We start from the raw sequence: 14,031 nt of genomic DNA, 5'->3' as shown, positions 1-14,031 counted from the left end.
TACTACTTAGTCTTTCTAATCAAGTGGCCAGTGATATTCACTCTCTCTACATAGAGGGGCAATCCCTTCACTTCACTCATGTCTTTCAGCATGAACCGCGACATGCCTAAACATACCCGTACTTGCCACTCAGTTACGAACGACGTTAGGCGTAAGTTAAAGCATGTAAGGATTCATCCGAGATCCATAGTGATTTCATGTCGAAGGATTCGAGTACAAGAATTGCTTGAGAAAAACACTTATGACTTCACAACCATGTAGTGTTCTTAAGAGAGGATTGATCCAGGTGCACTGTACCCTAACATGTATCTATGTCCTTTGATTGATATCCCATATCCTATGACCCGTAAAACAAGACCATCTCATGAAAGACATACTAGTCTTAATTTATTTTCACTCCCATGAAAATAATTGACCAGGGACATTTAGAATATTGTTCTAGTTTATGCTTCAACGTTTTGCTATCCAAATTACGCATTTGATAACTTGAGCGGAACCAATATTCAAGGATGTTTTATCTTATTAACCATGCACAGAAATAATAATAGATAAAATGATGATTCATAATAATTATCCAAATAATAAGAGTTCATACAATGTATTGGGGCTAGGGCTTACACTAATATTGTGGGCATATTTATAAAAATAAAGTTTAACATTCCTGTTCTATTTTTTGACCAATGAATTTTATACATTCATTCTCATTTCAAGGAGTAATACATTTATTCTCATTCCAATAATAAATATAATAATAATGTAATATACTCACTATTATCTCCAAGACTCTTAGATAGTTAGACTCCAACCAACCAATATTCAGAATTGAAACTTTGAAATCAGGAAATAGAATTTCAAGGAGCTATTGTTTTGATAATTTGTAGCCCCATGGGCTAGCCGGCCCACAAACCACAAGGCTTTTGCTTTTATTACAAATCACAACCCACTCAATTGCACAAAAGCCCAGTTACACAAGCCCAACTGCCCAGTTACACTAGCTTTTTATTTTTTCCATTAAAGATATTAATGAAAATTTGAACAAAAAGGGGCTAAAGTTGATAAATGGGCCTGGTAATAATTAAGGTTGTGGGCCCACCTGCCAAGCCACTCAATTTCATTGAAGTTCAAGCCTTCATCCGTTCATGAGCTCATCTTCATCCATTCAAGACTTCAAGTCCCATGACTCCCATCAATTGCCGACTGTCGGGGAAGGGCTGCCGCCGGCCGAGAGAGTCGAGCAGAGCTGCAGAGGAGGGCTTGAAGCTTGCCGCTGGACAGCTTGCTCGGCCACCAAGGGAGGATGGTTTTGGGGTCTTCCGATCACATAAGGAAGACCACCGGTGGCTGAGGGGGGTTAAAGCCCTTGCTAGCCCCCCACTTAGTTCCGTCCCTGCTTGCCTTTCAAGTTGAGTTCCAATTTTCAAATCAAAGCCAAACTTAAATTAAGGTAGTTAATAAATTAATTAACTTTTAAATTTATATTTTTTAATAAAAATAAATAAACCACTGGTTTATTTAAAAAAAATTCAAAACATATTTAAACAAATCAGTAGCAAAATAATAAAATAACAAGACATAAAAACAAATAAAATCTAAAAAAAATTAACAATAGAAAAATGAAATTTGAGAGAAAAACAGAAGCTAAGAATAATAAATAAATATAGCTGAGCCAAATTTTAGCCGATAGTACCCTACTAGTTGTAATTAAGAGTGCCCTCGAGCTCTAACCTCTCGATTACTAATTTATATTTAGAGTGCCTCGTGGGAGTTCCTGTGAGGATTATCTCTCGCTCTCCTCCGGCGTACGTGGTGGGGGTTAATCCCAGAAGGTCATTCAAATCACCATAATCGTAGACACTGCACTCTGTCTCTTCGCTTTGTCACTTTGTCGACTTTGTCAAAAAAAGATAATAATAAATATAATCGAAAAAAATAGAAACTAAGAGGCAACCCTTAAATACCGAATTAACTAGATAACCTAATGTTTATTATTACAAAGAAGCAAATCATTAACAACTCTTTTGAAATTCATGAAAGATGAACCACCTTCTTGTGTAGCTCTCCTGGCCTTCTCCTTCCACTCCACCACCTTCTTCTTTATCTCCTTCCCTTTCTCTCCATCCATCAACTCCACTATGAGTTCCTCAACCTGTTCCCTCTTCACTTCACTATCAAGCTCCATGCCAATCCCCCACTCATTGCAAACATATCTACAGTTTGTTTGTTGGTCAGCAAAATACGGCCAACAGATCATTGGCTTCACTGCACTCATACTCTCCATTGTAGAGTTCCATCCACTGTGAGTCAAGAAACCCCTCACTGATGGATGAGATAACACTCTCTCTTGTGGGCACCAGCTTGCTAACAACCCTCTCCCTTTGATCTTGTCCAACCACTCCTCTGGAAGCACTGCAGCTTCACCCTTCACAAGGTCTGGCCTTATGATCCATAAGAAGTCATGCTTGCTGTTAGCCAAACCCCATGCAAACTCTATCATCTGCTCATTAGATACAACTACCAAGCTTCCAAAGTTCACATACAGCACTGACCCTGACTCCTTTTCATCTAACCATTCCAGACAATCCTCATCCTCTTTCAAGAAGCTTGACCCAATAATTGAAGTAGCTTCAGAGACAGGGAATTGGTTATAAAGCAAGGAGAGAGGTCCTATAGTGTACAGAGGAGGGAGCATGGATGCCATAGCACTCAGCACTTCATCTTCTAATTCATCAAACGTGTTTATGATGATTGCAGTGGCTTCAAAAGCTTTCTGCCCTTCTCTCTTCAGCAAGTTCAAGTATGTATCATCTGGATCAGTAGTTCTAATGAAGCTTGGAAGATCCCTCATGCGAATGTTCTTCAAACCCGGTATCCACTCCACTGGTGTGTCCAAATATCCATTACTGAGATCACTCTCACCTACATATATAAATTAAACAACAAGAGATCAATCATGATGAGATTAATTATCTATACATAAATTAGAAGAGAAGCTAACCAAGGAAGCATACATACTTTTCAATGGTGTGATGCCTCTGTCAATGAGCTCCTTGTAGTGTATGAACCCCATGTAACCACAAGCACTAATAGGGCAGTAGAAGAAGTCAGGGATGTTGAACTCCTTGGCAACTTCTAGAGTGTAGCTACAAAAGGAATCAGAGATGATACATGACACCGGTGGCACACCAGACAAAGGATGATCATTTAGTCTGATCAATAAGTTTCTGAAAGGAATCACACGAGTAGTCTGGGCCGAGTTGACAAGGGATTCTATATCTTGGTGGACACTCTTATCTGGAGGAAGGCGATCAGGTACTGTCTCAAAACAAAAGTCATCTAATCCCTTGAGAGAAGAAACTCCATAGGTTTTGATGATTGTGTTGTAGTTGGACTCGGAGTGGATGAATGTGATGTGGAAACTATTGACGTGTAGGAGCTTGGCCAACTTCAGCATTGAGTGTACGTGGCTTTGTGCTGGACTAGGCACGCAGACTGCATGGGGTCTCAAAGCCATGCATGTATCTTCGATCTCTAATGTCTCTGTGCAAAATGTTTGATCTCAAGAAGATGTTATATATATATATATATATATATGTGGATGTATGAGAGATGCATGCAATGCTTTCATTGAGTTCTTTAACCAGATCTCAGCATGCGTTTTGCAAAAAAAAAACAAACAAAGAAGTTTCATTCTCTAAGGACTTGACACGTGGGCTTTGTGTTTTCCTTCATTTGATTTCTAGGTGGACAGAGTTTCTTGCATGCATTCATCATGTACATTTGCTATTATTATAAAATTTAGGGTAAAGAATTTAAATAGTGTTTTATGCATACCTATTCGTAAATTTCTATTTCAGTCCCCACCTTTAAAATATGACAATTTTATTTTCTACATTTAATTTTTATCAAAATAAGATTGTGTAGACTTATGGTGTTAATGGTGACTTACTGTAATATATATAAAACATATGACCCCTAGGAATGATTTTAGTTTAAGCCACATATGAATGTCGTTATTAGTATAAGCCCATATGATTTTATTGTAATAGACACTAAATATATAGGATCAAATTTTAACTTTTTAAAAATTGGTGAGCAAAATAGAAATGTAAAATGAAAAAAAAAAATATCTAACTGGTTGTTTACTCTAAAATTTAGTATGTTTAAATATGAGTGTTATTGGAGCATTTTTATATGTTAAAAAATGTTGAATATAGATGGATTGTGACACTAACATTGAGTTAAAATTTTTAAAATTATAGTGATCTAGGGAAAAAAAAATGTAAACCAATTGTCTAATATATATTTATTACATTTTGTGAATCTAATTAAATCTCATAAGCCCACTTGAGTATAAAGAACAAAAAGAAGATATGAATTAATTCTGTGATGGATATATTATTTGAATATATCAAATAATAATTCGATATAATTTTCTCTACAAACTTTAATAAAACCTGATTATGTTCTGTCTTGTTCTTGAATAAGATAAAAATATAGAAAGTATAACATGAAAGAAAAAGATTCCACTCCATGAATAATAGGTAGGGGTACAAGATATGTACCATTTGATAAGTAAGTGTTTTTCATAAAACAAAAACAAGAGACCCGATATCATGTCTCACATTTCATGAAAATGTATAATCCTTTTTTTCAGTAAGCGACACGATATGAGGTTTGGTTAATTTTCCTGGTATACATTCATACACAAGAAATAAATGGGTTATTTTTTATGAATCATCTTTCTCATATATTATAAAATCAGATGAATTTTCTCAAATGGTGGCATATATCAAGAATACAAGAGGACTATACATCTAGTTTATGGGCTAACAAAATCAATAGACAATTAACATTCTCTCTCTCTCTCTCTCTCTCTCTCTCTATATATATATATATATATATATGACATTTTAAATCATTTATAGGATGGATAATTTTTTTTTTATTAATTATGCTTAGGCCTTTGGATTCATTCTCGAAACTTGACTAAGCTAGCTCATTGGGGTTCAGGCGCACCAGAATGTACTTAATTTGTTGGCTGGATGATATATGAATTTTGATGTCTTTTGTATCTAGTTTTCAAAACATTGTGAATGGGTAATTCTCAATGCTTTATCCCATTGAGGGAATTGAACTTACTCTATAATGTTTTTCTAATTAGTTTTTATAATGGTTTATAACTTGTTTTATAATGATTTATAATTCGCTTTATAATATTGTTTTTATTACTTGTTTTATATTGGTTTTATAGCATGTTTTATAATGTTCTAGTACTTGTTTATTTAAAAATTTCCAAATATTTTAGAGAATGTAGGTGTTCCCTAAAGCAAAATGATTTGATAAATGATTATCTTTAGTAAGTATATATATATATATATATATATGTATGTTGTGGTTCTAGCATTGGAATTACTACTTTATTTATGAAATGATTTTTATTTTATAGGAAATGATTAGGTAAATGACTTGTCATGCATGCAAATGGATTCTTTGAGACTTGATATATACTAATAAACGAATTGCTAAAAGATTGGGCTTGCAATCGAGTTCCCTATGACTTGATAATCACTGAGAATGATAGCGTGTATTTTACATTCATGCAAATACCATTGTGAATGTGAGATTATACCTATTTTTATAAATGCCAATATGCTATATATTGTATTTTGATACTTTTATATGATGATTACATTGGTGAAGATGAGCTGAGAGCTATACTACTACAGTAGTGATCTCCACAAGCACCTCCTATGAGAGGTGGCATGGTTGACCTTAATTATTTTATCTTTTATTGAGAAGTGCAGAGAGAATCTACTCAAGAGTTGCAGTGGTAGCCCAACAGATGCTAAGACACATGCAGTGATTAACATAGCCTTGAAGGATCTAGTATTTAGATATAATCATGGATAGATTTAGGATGGATTTTTGGCAAACCCTAATTTGATTTTCAATATGCATACCTTCAGTTTTGTTTACTATATTTTATATTAGTTTTTTTTCACTATGTTTTGTACTTAATTTACTTAATAGCTACATGTTATGTGTTTAATTAATACATAATATATGATTTGAAAAAGTGTATTTGTAGATCTTCCTCTATATAAACCCCCTTTTTGATCTTCATTGTTCTCTGTTGTCTCACTAGGTAATTAATATTTTATTCATTAAATTCATTGTCTGCACTTTTCCAATTGGTAGCTCCTAGAGTCAGTTGCATATTAAACAAGTTTTGTACTAGCTTGGCATCTTCAACCTCCCATACAAGGACTTCTTTTGTTATTTAAGGTAAATATTATTGTTTTATGCTTGGACATGTATTACAGTATTAGGACAGATCAACTAGCTAGTGCTCAAGATATGGATTTTTGTATAGTTTTTATTGTATGCATTTTTTATGAGTTATGTATTTCTCATATTTTCTATCTATTTATTTATAATATAAGAATTTGAATGTTTGTCCCAAAAATGTTTGTAAGTAGGTTACCATTGGAAAAATTGAAATCTTGTGAAATTTAAGGGTTAGGTGGATGTGTCCATCACCACTTCAAGATATTAAATCGGTTGTTGCTTGCTCTGCGCGTGGGTCGAGAAGTAACATATGCTAAGGACCTTATTTAATTAATTGATCAATGCTATAGTTGCTCATTAATGGTATTAATTATTGTTGAAAAATTAACTAATAAGAACACAATACAAGATGTAGCTCAACTTATATCCTTAATATTCTAGCACAATATTTTTATTGGAGAGAGATTTTGAGTTTATATATAATTTATACATTGGCATATCATCTATGTAAAATTATATGATAATTATAAATAATTATTTAAGAGATTATTTTATTTTATTTAAAATATTATGTAAATAAATTTTCATGACTTATTTTTTATAGGAAGATTGATAGGTTTGTGAATGAATTAAGTGAAAACCATAATTTAATATTAAATTTTACTATAAGAAACTGTTGAATTAGAAACAGTAATTTAGCAACGGAATTGGTTGCTAATTAGCAACTGATTAGCAACGGATTACCCCATCCATTTCTATTTTAGAAACGGACCATAACTCTAATGAAAAATATATACTTACAAGCATGTTGCATCTATTCATCGATATTATTTTGTTCAAGAAACTCTCCTATCTATAAATTAAAGTTATGTATGAACTAATTAAACCAAATCTTCTATAATTAGTAAGCTAATACACAAAAAAAAATTGATTAATGTCATATGAAATGAGCAGTATAAAATGAGTCAAAACTATATTGTTACTCATGAGCAGAGTTGGATGATTACAAAATAAAATTATTATTTTTAAAATAAATAAAACACTCAAAACTACTACAACCTTAATTTTCAGAAAGATAAGGTAAACATCATTTAAGTTTTTTGTAATATAAATTAATTATTTTTTTTATTTGTATATTCGTAGATTATTAGAAATTCGCCTAGCTATAGACACATACCAAACTCAGCCATCACTGTGGTGGGTCCTATGGCATCAATTCCCAACTAAAGTTGCATTTCTCCTCTTGGAGTTGGAGGTCTTTAACACCACCAAAATACATCCTTTTTGAGAGTAGAAAAAAAGTCAAAAGAGAATATGGGCAAAGAGAGTGGAACAGCTACTTTAGGTGCCATAAAGCGTATCTAAGAAGTAAATGAAGCTCTTATCCTCGAGAAGAAGACCTTAGTAACATATACAATAACAAATTTTTGTGGTTTTTCTAATTAACACTATTATTTATCTAGAGCATTGACAAAATGTAAAAGATATAAGGGATTAAAATTATTTTATTCCTTAACTGATCTAAGTTTTATTATACTTTAATTTTGATTCCGACAATAACTGAAATTTTATATAAAAAAATAAATTAAATAATCTTATATCAAACAAGGAAGAATGAAGAAAATTTATATATATGATTTAAATCTAAACATATGCAATATCTTTTATAAAACAAAATAGTATAACTAAAAATGCGACTGACCAAAATAATAATTCTTCACATTAATTAACCTAAATTATCAGACATCAACTGGGGATAGAAGATAAATGAGAGAAGGCCATTAACTCAACTTCTTTTATACTAATATCTAACTATTATTTTAAATATGATGATTAAAAATATAAACATTATTAAATATATATATATATATATATATATTCATAAATATTACTTATCTGTGCGTTGGCATGCTCTCGCCCCTCAAGCTAGACGGTTCTCTCTATCCATGGTCACTTCAATTCTCTCCTCCCCCGGAAAGAGTTTCCTCCCTTTCTTGTTTTCCGGTGTTTTGATCATGTGCTGCCATGTGAATGGTTCTTGCTCTTATATGGAGAGGCACAATTGCCAACTTTATTGGTCCCACAAGATTAATGTTGGCCACTAAATACTGCTTGCTTTTAAGCCACAATTATCCATATACAGTGTGTGGTTGCCACAGTGAAAGTCTCTTGAATCCATAGTTATCAGACCCGGCCCGGACATCGACCCGGTCTAAGCTCCGGGTCTCGGGTCAATCGGCTCAACCACGGCATTTTTAGATCAATCTTTGAGTTAATAAAAATTATTTTTTTATATTATTTTTTTAAATTATAAATTAGTTTTTAATTCTATAATAATATATAATATTCATTTATTATTTGTTATCAAATAAATAATATGAAGGGAAAAAAATAAATCAGAAAAATATACGACTAAAACATAAAATCAATACATAACAAAAATTTCAAAAATTCAAGCTTCACATGATCGACTATTCCACAACACAAATTTAAATTTAACCCCAAATCAATCTACAATACATGTTTAAACTTAACATCAAACCATTTTAATCCAATACATAACAAAAACTAAAGGATGAAAGGGTCATTTTTACCCTCCAACATATAAAAAATATACAAAAACTAAAAAATAAAAAGGTCATTTTATAAACAAGCATTAACCCGCTCGAGTCATTGAAAACCCTACGGGTCACTGGGTTTCAGTCGGGTCACATCGGGTTACATCGGGTTGATTGCATGTCCGGGTCTAATTAGAGACCCGAACCGGTTTAGTCACCGGGTCACCGGGTCGACCGGTCGAACCGCCGGGCCGGTCCGGGTTTGATAACAATGCTTGAATCTCTTCGCTTGGGGTGTTCATTTTAGGGAAAGTGGGGGATGTGAGAAGGTGGTTCGATTTTTTTCCCACTTCGCTGTTCATTCTGATCTGGGTGGAAGTAGACTTTCCCCACTTCACCACTGACCGAGTGGATTTTTGAACTAGTCCCCACTTCAATATTTTTTTATCGAAGTGGGAAGTGAGTCAATCTATATAAACTAACTTATTTTCACCTCTAAAGTCTTTTTTGAACTCATAAAACTTCATCCAACACCTAAATCCTTCGATTCTATTCTCACTTTCTGACAAATGAACACAGAAGTCCTGGAAGTGATATCACTTCCCCCCACTTCAGAGAAGTGACACTTCTCTCACTTCTTGACTTCCCCTCACTTACAGTGAAATGAACGCCAAGCCGCTGCCTTGTTCTTCATCTGCTTCCCTTTAAAATTCATTAACTCACTACCATAATGTGTGGTTCCCATAGTTGCAGGTGTCTTGAATCTCTTCCATGAAAATGTCATGTCTTTTTCTTCATCTGCTTCTGTTGAAGCAATCATTAACTGCAGGACCCCAGCTAACGGGTGGTTGGCACAGCAAGTCTCATGAATCTTTTCCATTCAAGTGCCTGTTTTATTCTTCATTTCCTTCCATTTAAAATTCATTTACTGCACTAGGACGTTTTATTTTTCACAATAGTGGATAAAATACAAACATTAAACGTAAAACTTTTAGTACAAAAAAAAAACAGGGGAGGCAAACAAAGTTACATTACTTTTGTTAGAATAGTTTTGCAGTGCATGTTTGGGAAAAGTTTATGTTGGAACTTTAGAATAGCAAGAGTACTTGATGAAGGAAATTGCAACAAAGAAAATTAGAGTAAGTGATGGGGAAATTTTTTAAGTTACTAATTTGCTGCATTTAGAAAGTCTGGATCAAGTGCACATGGATGTGGGCTTAATAACAAAGTGAAAAGGCTAAAAACTCTCAGCTAGCGTCGGGCATTTTGCCACAAGCTTGAGGCTATTTCTCTTACTTGAAAGCTAAAATTTAAAGAGCACATTCTGCAATAAAGTAACCATTAAAGACAAAGTTTAATTTGGACAATTTTGAATACGCTTTCCTTTGATTTAGAATTACACACTCCAACCAGTAATATGAAGTTGGCCTATTTAAGGCTCTTATCGTCTTTGTTAAAATCCCTCTTAGGAGCATATGCATCACCGAAATTTTTTAAAAATATATAATTGAGACCTATAATCCAAAAAAAAAAAAGAATATATAAGAATTTATCATTTGACTCATTAATATTTTATAAATTAATTTATATAGTATACAAAATTTATTTTTTTCAAAAATTTGTTTCACACCTTGTCTTTTACAAATTAGTTTTTATAGTATAAAAAATATATATTTTGAGAATTTTTTTAAAATTTATTATTTGTCCTTCATAATTATATGCCGTGATATAATATATAAAAAATTATTTTTAAAAATTATTTATAATAATATATTGTTGATCGCTTTGACTATTTAGTTAGTCGCTCTTAAAAAAATAATGACAGTTCCTATAGCCCTCATTTTTTTTAATTGGATGGGTCAAACGGTGTCCCTCCACCAATTTGAATATATATATATATTGAATTTTTTTTTTAAAAAAAAGAACTTCCAAAATTTGTTTATAGTTTTTTTAAAACAACATCTGTTTCGTATTTTATTTTATTTTTTTTTCTATTTTTACCACTATCTGAAAGTCTCTATATGACATGTACTCCTAACCCAAACACCAAAGACCCTTTTGTCTTTAAATTTTATCAAGTGTACGTTTATGCGTTATTTAATTTCATTTTGTACATTTATTCGGTGTGTATTAGAATATTCTTATGGAAGATGGTGCTAAACATGGTGGAAATTGTATTTTCAGGTACTGGGCAGTACTTAAAGATGAGAGAGAACCAAAAGTAGTAATAGAGAGCTAAAACGAGGAAAATGGAGCTCTCTCGGCATCAACAACTGAAGAACAAGCTAGGCAAAACCACTTACAGGGGCCTTACAGACGTGCTTATGGCTATAAGCCTTAAGCACAGAACTTTGTGGGCATGCTTATACTCGTAAGGGGGATTATAAGAATCAATAGAGGGACTTACGGGCAGGACTTACAGGGAGCAGCATACGCTCGTAAGGGTGGTCGCAAACGCAATCTAAAGAAGATTTTGGCCCAGTACTTACGGTCGTAAGTTGGGTCATAACACTAAGACAGGAGATCTTACTTATTGGACCTACCGCCGTAAGTTGTCCCATAAGGCATATAATCCATCATCTCCAGCTCTTTACGGCCTCATTCTTACCCCCGTAAGTAGCCCGTAAGTAGCTAGGTATATATAAAAGATTCTGATGAGGGTTTTGAAACAATCTTTAGATAACCGACCTTGGGAAAGAAAGGGGAGCTTTCTCCAAATCTTTTAGGGAGAATCATCAGGGAGAAGAGGCTTAACTACCTTGAAGGAAAGCGATTGGAGCCGTCAAGGAGAATCTTTGCAGCATTTGTGGAAGGAAAGGGGGAAGTTCTTCGACAATCTCAAGAGGCGCAATAGAAAAGGGCCTTTTAATGATTTCAATTATTCTTGTTCCCTCTTGTGAATTGTATGATTATTCTCCCTTGATGGAGAACTAATTTTTTACGTGTTTGGGCATAGATGAACTCTAGGGTTAGATTTTATTGATATTGGTTGTGGATCTTTCATACTTACATTGATTTCTAATTGCAATCCTTTACTTTTAAATTCAATCACATGTTTTTATTGTCTTGAATACTATCTAGGCAAAAACCCTAGTTTTATGTTTGATGTGCTTGTGTGATGAGTCAAGAGACCCACCTAGCATAGGCAAACAACGATTGGAGAGAATTTGTGAGTAATCCTAGAGATATGGTACTTTGGAGTCGAGAATTCTCCTCCCACAATCTTTCTAAGTGAATTGACAAGTAATTCCATACTCTTTGCAATCATAGGGCATAGATCTAGAGAAAGATGTTGATGAGTGTACAATGTTCATGTATTTCATATCATTTTGTATAATCATTCGGTATGTATTAGAACCATATTGTGAAATTTGATGTTAACCCGAGTGTGTTTTACATTCTCAGGCGAAGGGCGGCACTTCAAGATGAGAGACAGCCAAAAGAAGCATCCCAAACCTTAAACGAAGGAGTTGGAGCTCTCTTGGCATTAATTGAATAAGGACAAAGCAAACTGAGTGGCTTACGATTGGCTTACGGCTAACCTTATGGCTGTAAGGAGATTCTAGAGAACTTTGAGGGCATGCTTATGCCAGTAAGAGGGGATTCAGAGTCATATCAGATAACCTAACGAGCAATGCTTATGCCTGTAAGGACCATCCAAAGGAGTTTATAACCACAACATACGCCCGTAAGGACAATTACAAGAAGCAACGTAGTGAAGTTTATGGTCCAGCTCTTACGGCCATAAGCTGGACCGTAACACAAATAAAAGACTTTATGGACGTAACTTACGGCCGTAATTGGTCCCGTAAGGCTTGTGACCATCTTCTTCAACTCCTTTACAACCACGTCCTTACGCCCGTAAGCAACCCATAAGCAGTTGGGTAGAATTGATAAAGATTCTTAGGGGATTCTATTCTTTTCTTTTGAGCCATTCTTGGAGGCTAAGTTAGGGAAAAGAGGAGACGAACCACCAACACTCAAGGGGTTATTTGAAAGGAGATTTGGATCCACATTCAAGGGGATTGGAGGTCGTAGCCGTCAAGCTCACTTTAGCGGCGTGCATGGAAGCTTTCCTAGGGCTTCTCCAATATATGATCCTCTATCGGCGTGATTGAAAAGTTTTCATGTTTTTCATGTATTTTCCTATTATTTGTATCTTGAATGCTTGCTCTCCTTTAATTAAGGGTTAATTTGTAGATGTTTGGGCATAGTTAAAGTCTAGGGTTTATTTCTTTGACATTGGTTGTTTTCTTAATTGGAATCATCTCTATTTGAGTCTAATTGCGTACTTAAATGCTTTGTTGCTAATGAGGCAAAATCCCTAGCTATCATACTTGATGTGCTTAGTGACGAGAACAAATTTTCACCTAGTATAGACATACTGCAATTCGAGAGGAGAATGAGTATGCATCTAGTTAGGGTACTTTGGAGACTTTGTTTCCCGTAATCCTTCCGAGTGAGTTAGTGGTAATCTCCATGCTCTTTGTAATCATGTGGAGTAGATTTTAAGAGAAATCGCATCTCTACTATGTATTCAGATTAGGGATAATCTCTTTCTATGGGGGAGATTATCTACTTAAGAGATTATCATTAGCTCATGGCAAGGTTTCATAAGGTGTTAATGCGATTGTGTGGATGTTTATGTCAGCTCTGCATCTATTCAGTTACTCTTCGCTGAGAAATCAGAGTTTAGTATAATTTTGGAAACCTTTTGATTCAAATAAGATTGCATGTTTAAACAACCTTTGTCCTGCCTTTACAACCCTAGAGGGATACTATGCCCGGACATTGTTTCTTCCCTTGATTTCTCTCCTGCTTTATTTTCGTGTTTCTCATTTTAGTCTCTTTTGTTCACACACACATCATTCGATCACCTAGGATATTTTTCGGAATTAGGCATATTACTATTATTCTTTTTTTCCCTGTGGACCGACACTCTGCATTCACACACACTATTATTACGCGATTGGAACATACACTCGCATCCCTATCAGATCTTATTTCTACTTTGTATGGAATTAGGGGCAATCATTTCTAGAGAAGGATTGTGCACAGTTCAAAATCTGGTTGATTCTTGATAAGATTTTATAGAGTGCATTGCGATCATGGGGTTATCTGCACTAGCATCATAGTAGATTAGTTACTATTCACCTTGAGAAAGGTGATAGTATATTTTATGATT

The 14,031-nt window shown here is 34.1% G+C and overlaps 1 protein-coding gene across 4 annotated transcripts; it reads right to left on the bottom strand.

Annotated features, from left to right (window-relative positions):
- Positions 1 to 1,930: 1,930 nt before the first annotated feature.
- On the bottom strand, positions 1,931 to 8,323 carry LOC120249454 (7-deoxyloganetin glucosyltransferase-like). 4 transcript variants are annotated; one of them, XM_039257963.1, is made up of 4 exons: positions 8,181 to 8,320; positions 7,466 to 7,568; positions 3,013 to 3,537; positions 1,931 to 2,916 (listed from the first exon to the last, which is right to left on the bottom strand). In XM_039257963.1, exons 2-4 carry the CDS (start codon positions 7,476 to 7,478, stop codon positions 1,976 to 1,978), a joined length of 1,479 nt encoding a protein of 492 aa, XP_039113897.1. In that variant the 5' UTR covers positions 7,479 to 7,568; positions 8,181 to 8,320; the 3' UTR covers positions 1,931 to 1,975. The 4 variants fall into 4 exon arrangements, with proteins under 4 accessions (XP_039113897.1, XP_039113895.1, XP_039113898.1 ...); XM_039257961.1 differs by lacking the exon at positions 7,466 to 7,568 and having other exon boundaries at positions 3,013 to 3,539; positions 8,185 to 8,323; XM_039257964.1 differs by lacking the exon at positions 7,466 to 7,568 and having other exon boundaries at positions 8,181 to 8,319.
- Between the last annotated feature and the right edge of the window lie 5,708 nt (positions 8,324 to 14,031).

Source organism: Dioscorea cayenensis, chromosome 19 (genome assembly GCF_009730915.1).
Source record: "Dioscorea cayenensis subsp. rotundata cultivar TDr96_F1 chromosome 19, TDr96_F1_v2_PseudoChromosome.rev07_lg8_w22 25.fasta, whole genome shotgun sequence".
NCBI lineage: Eukaryota > Viridiplantae > Streptophyta > Magnoliopsida > Dioscoreales > Dioscoreaceae > Dioscorea > Dioscorea cayenensis.
The sequence above is the reverse complement of the archived record's forward strand: the minus strand, read 5'-3'. Positions and strand labels throughout refer to the sequence as shown.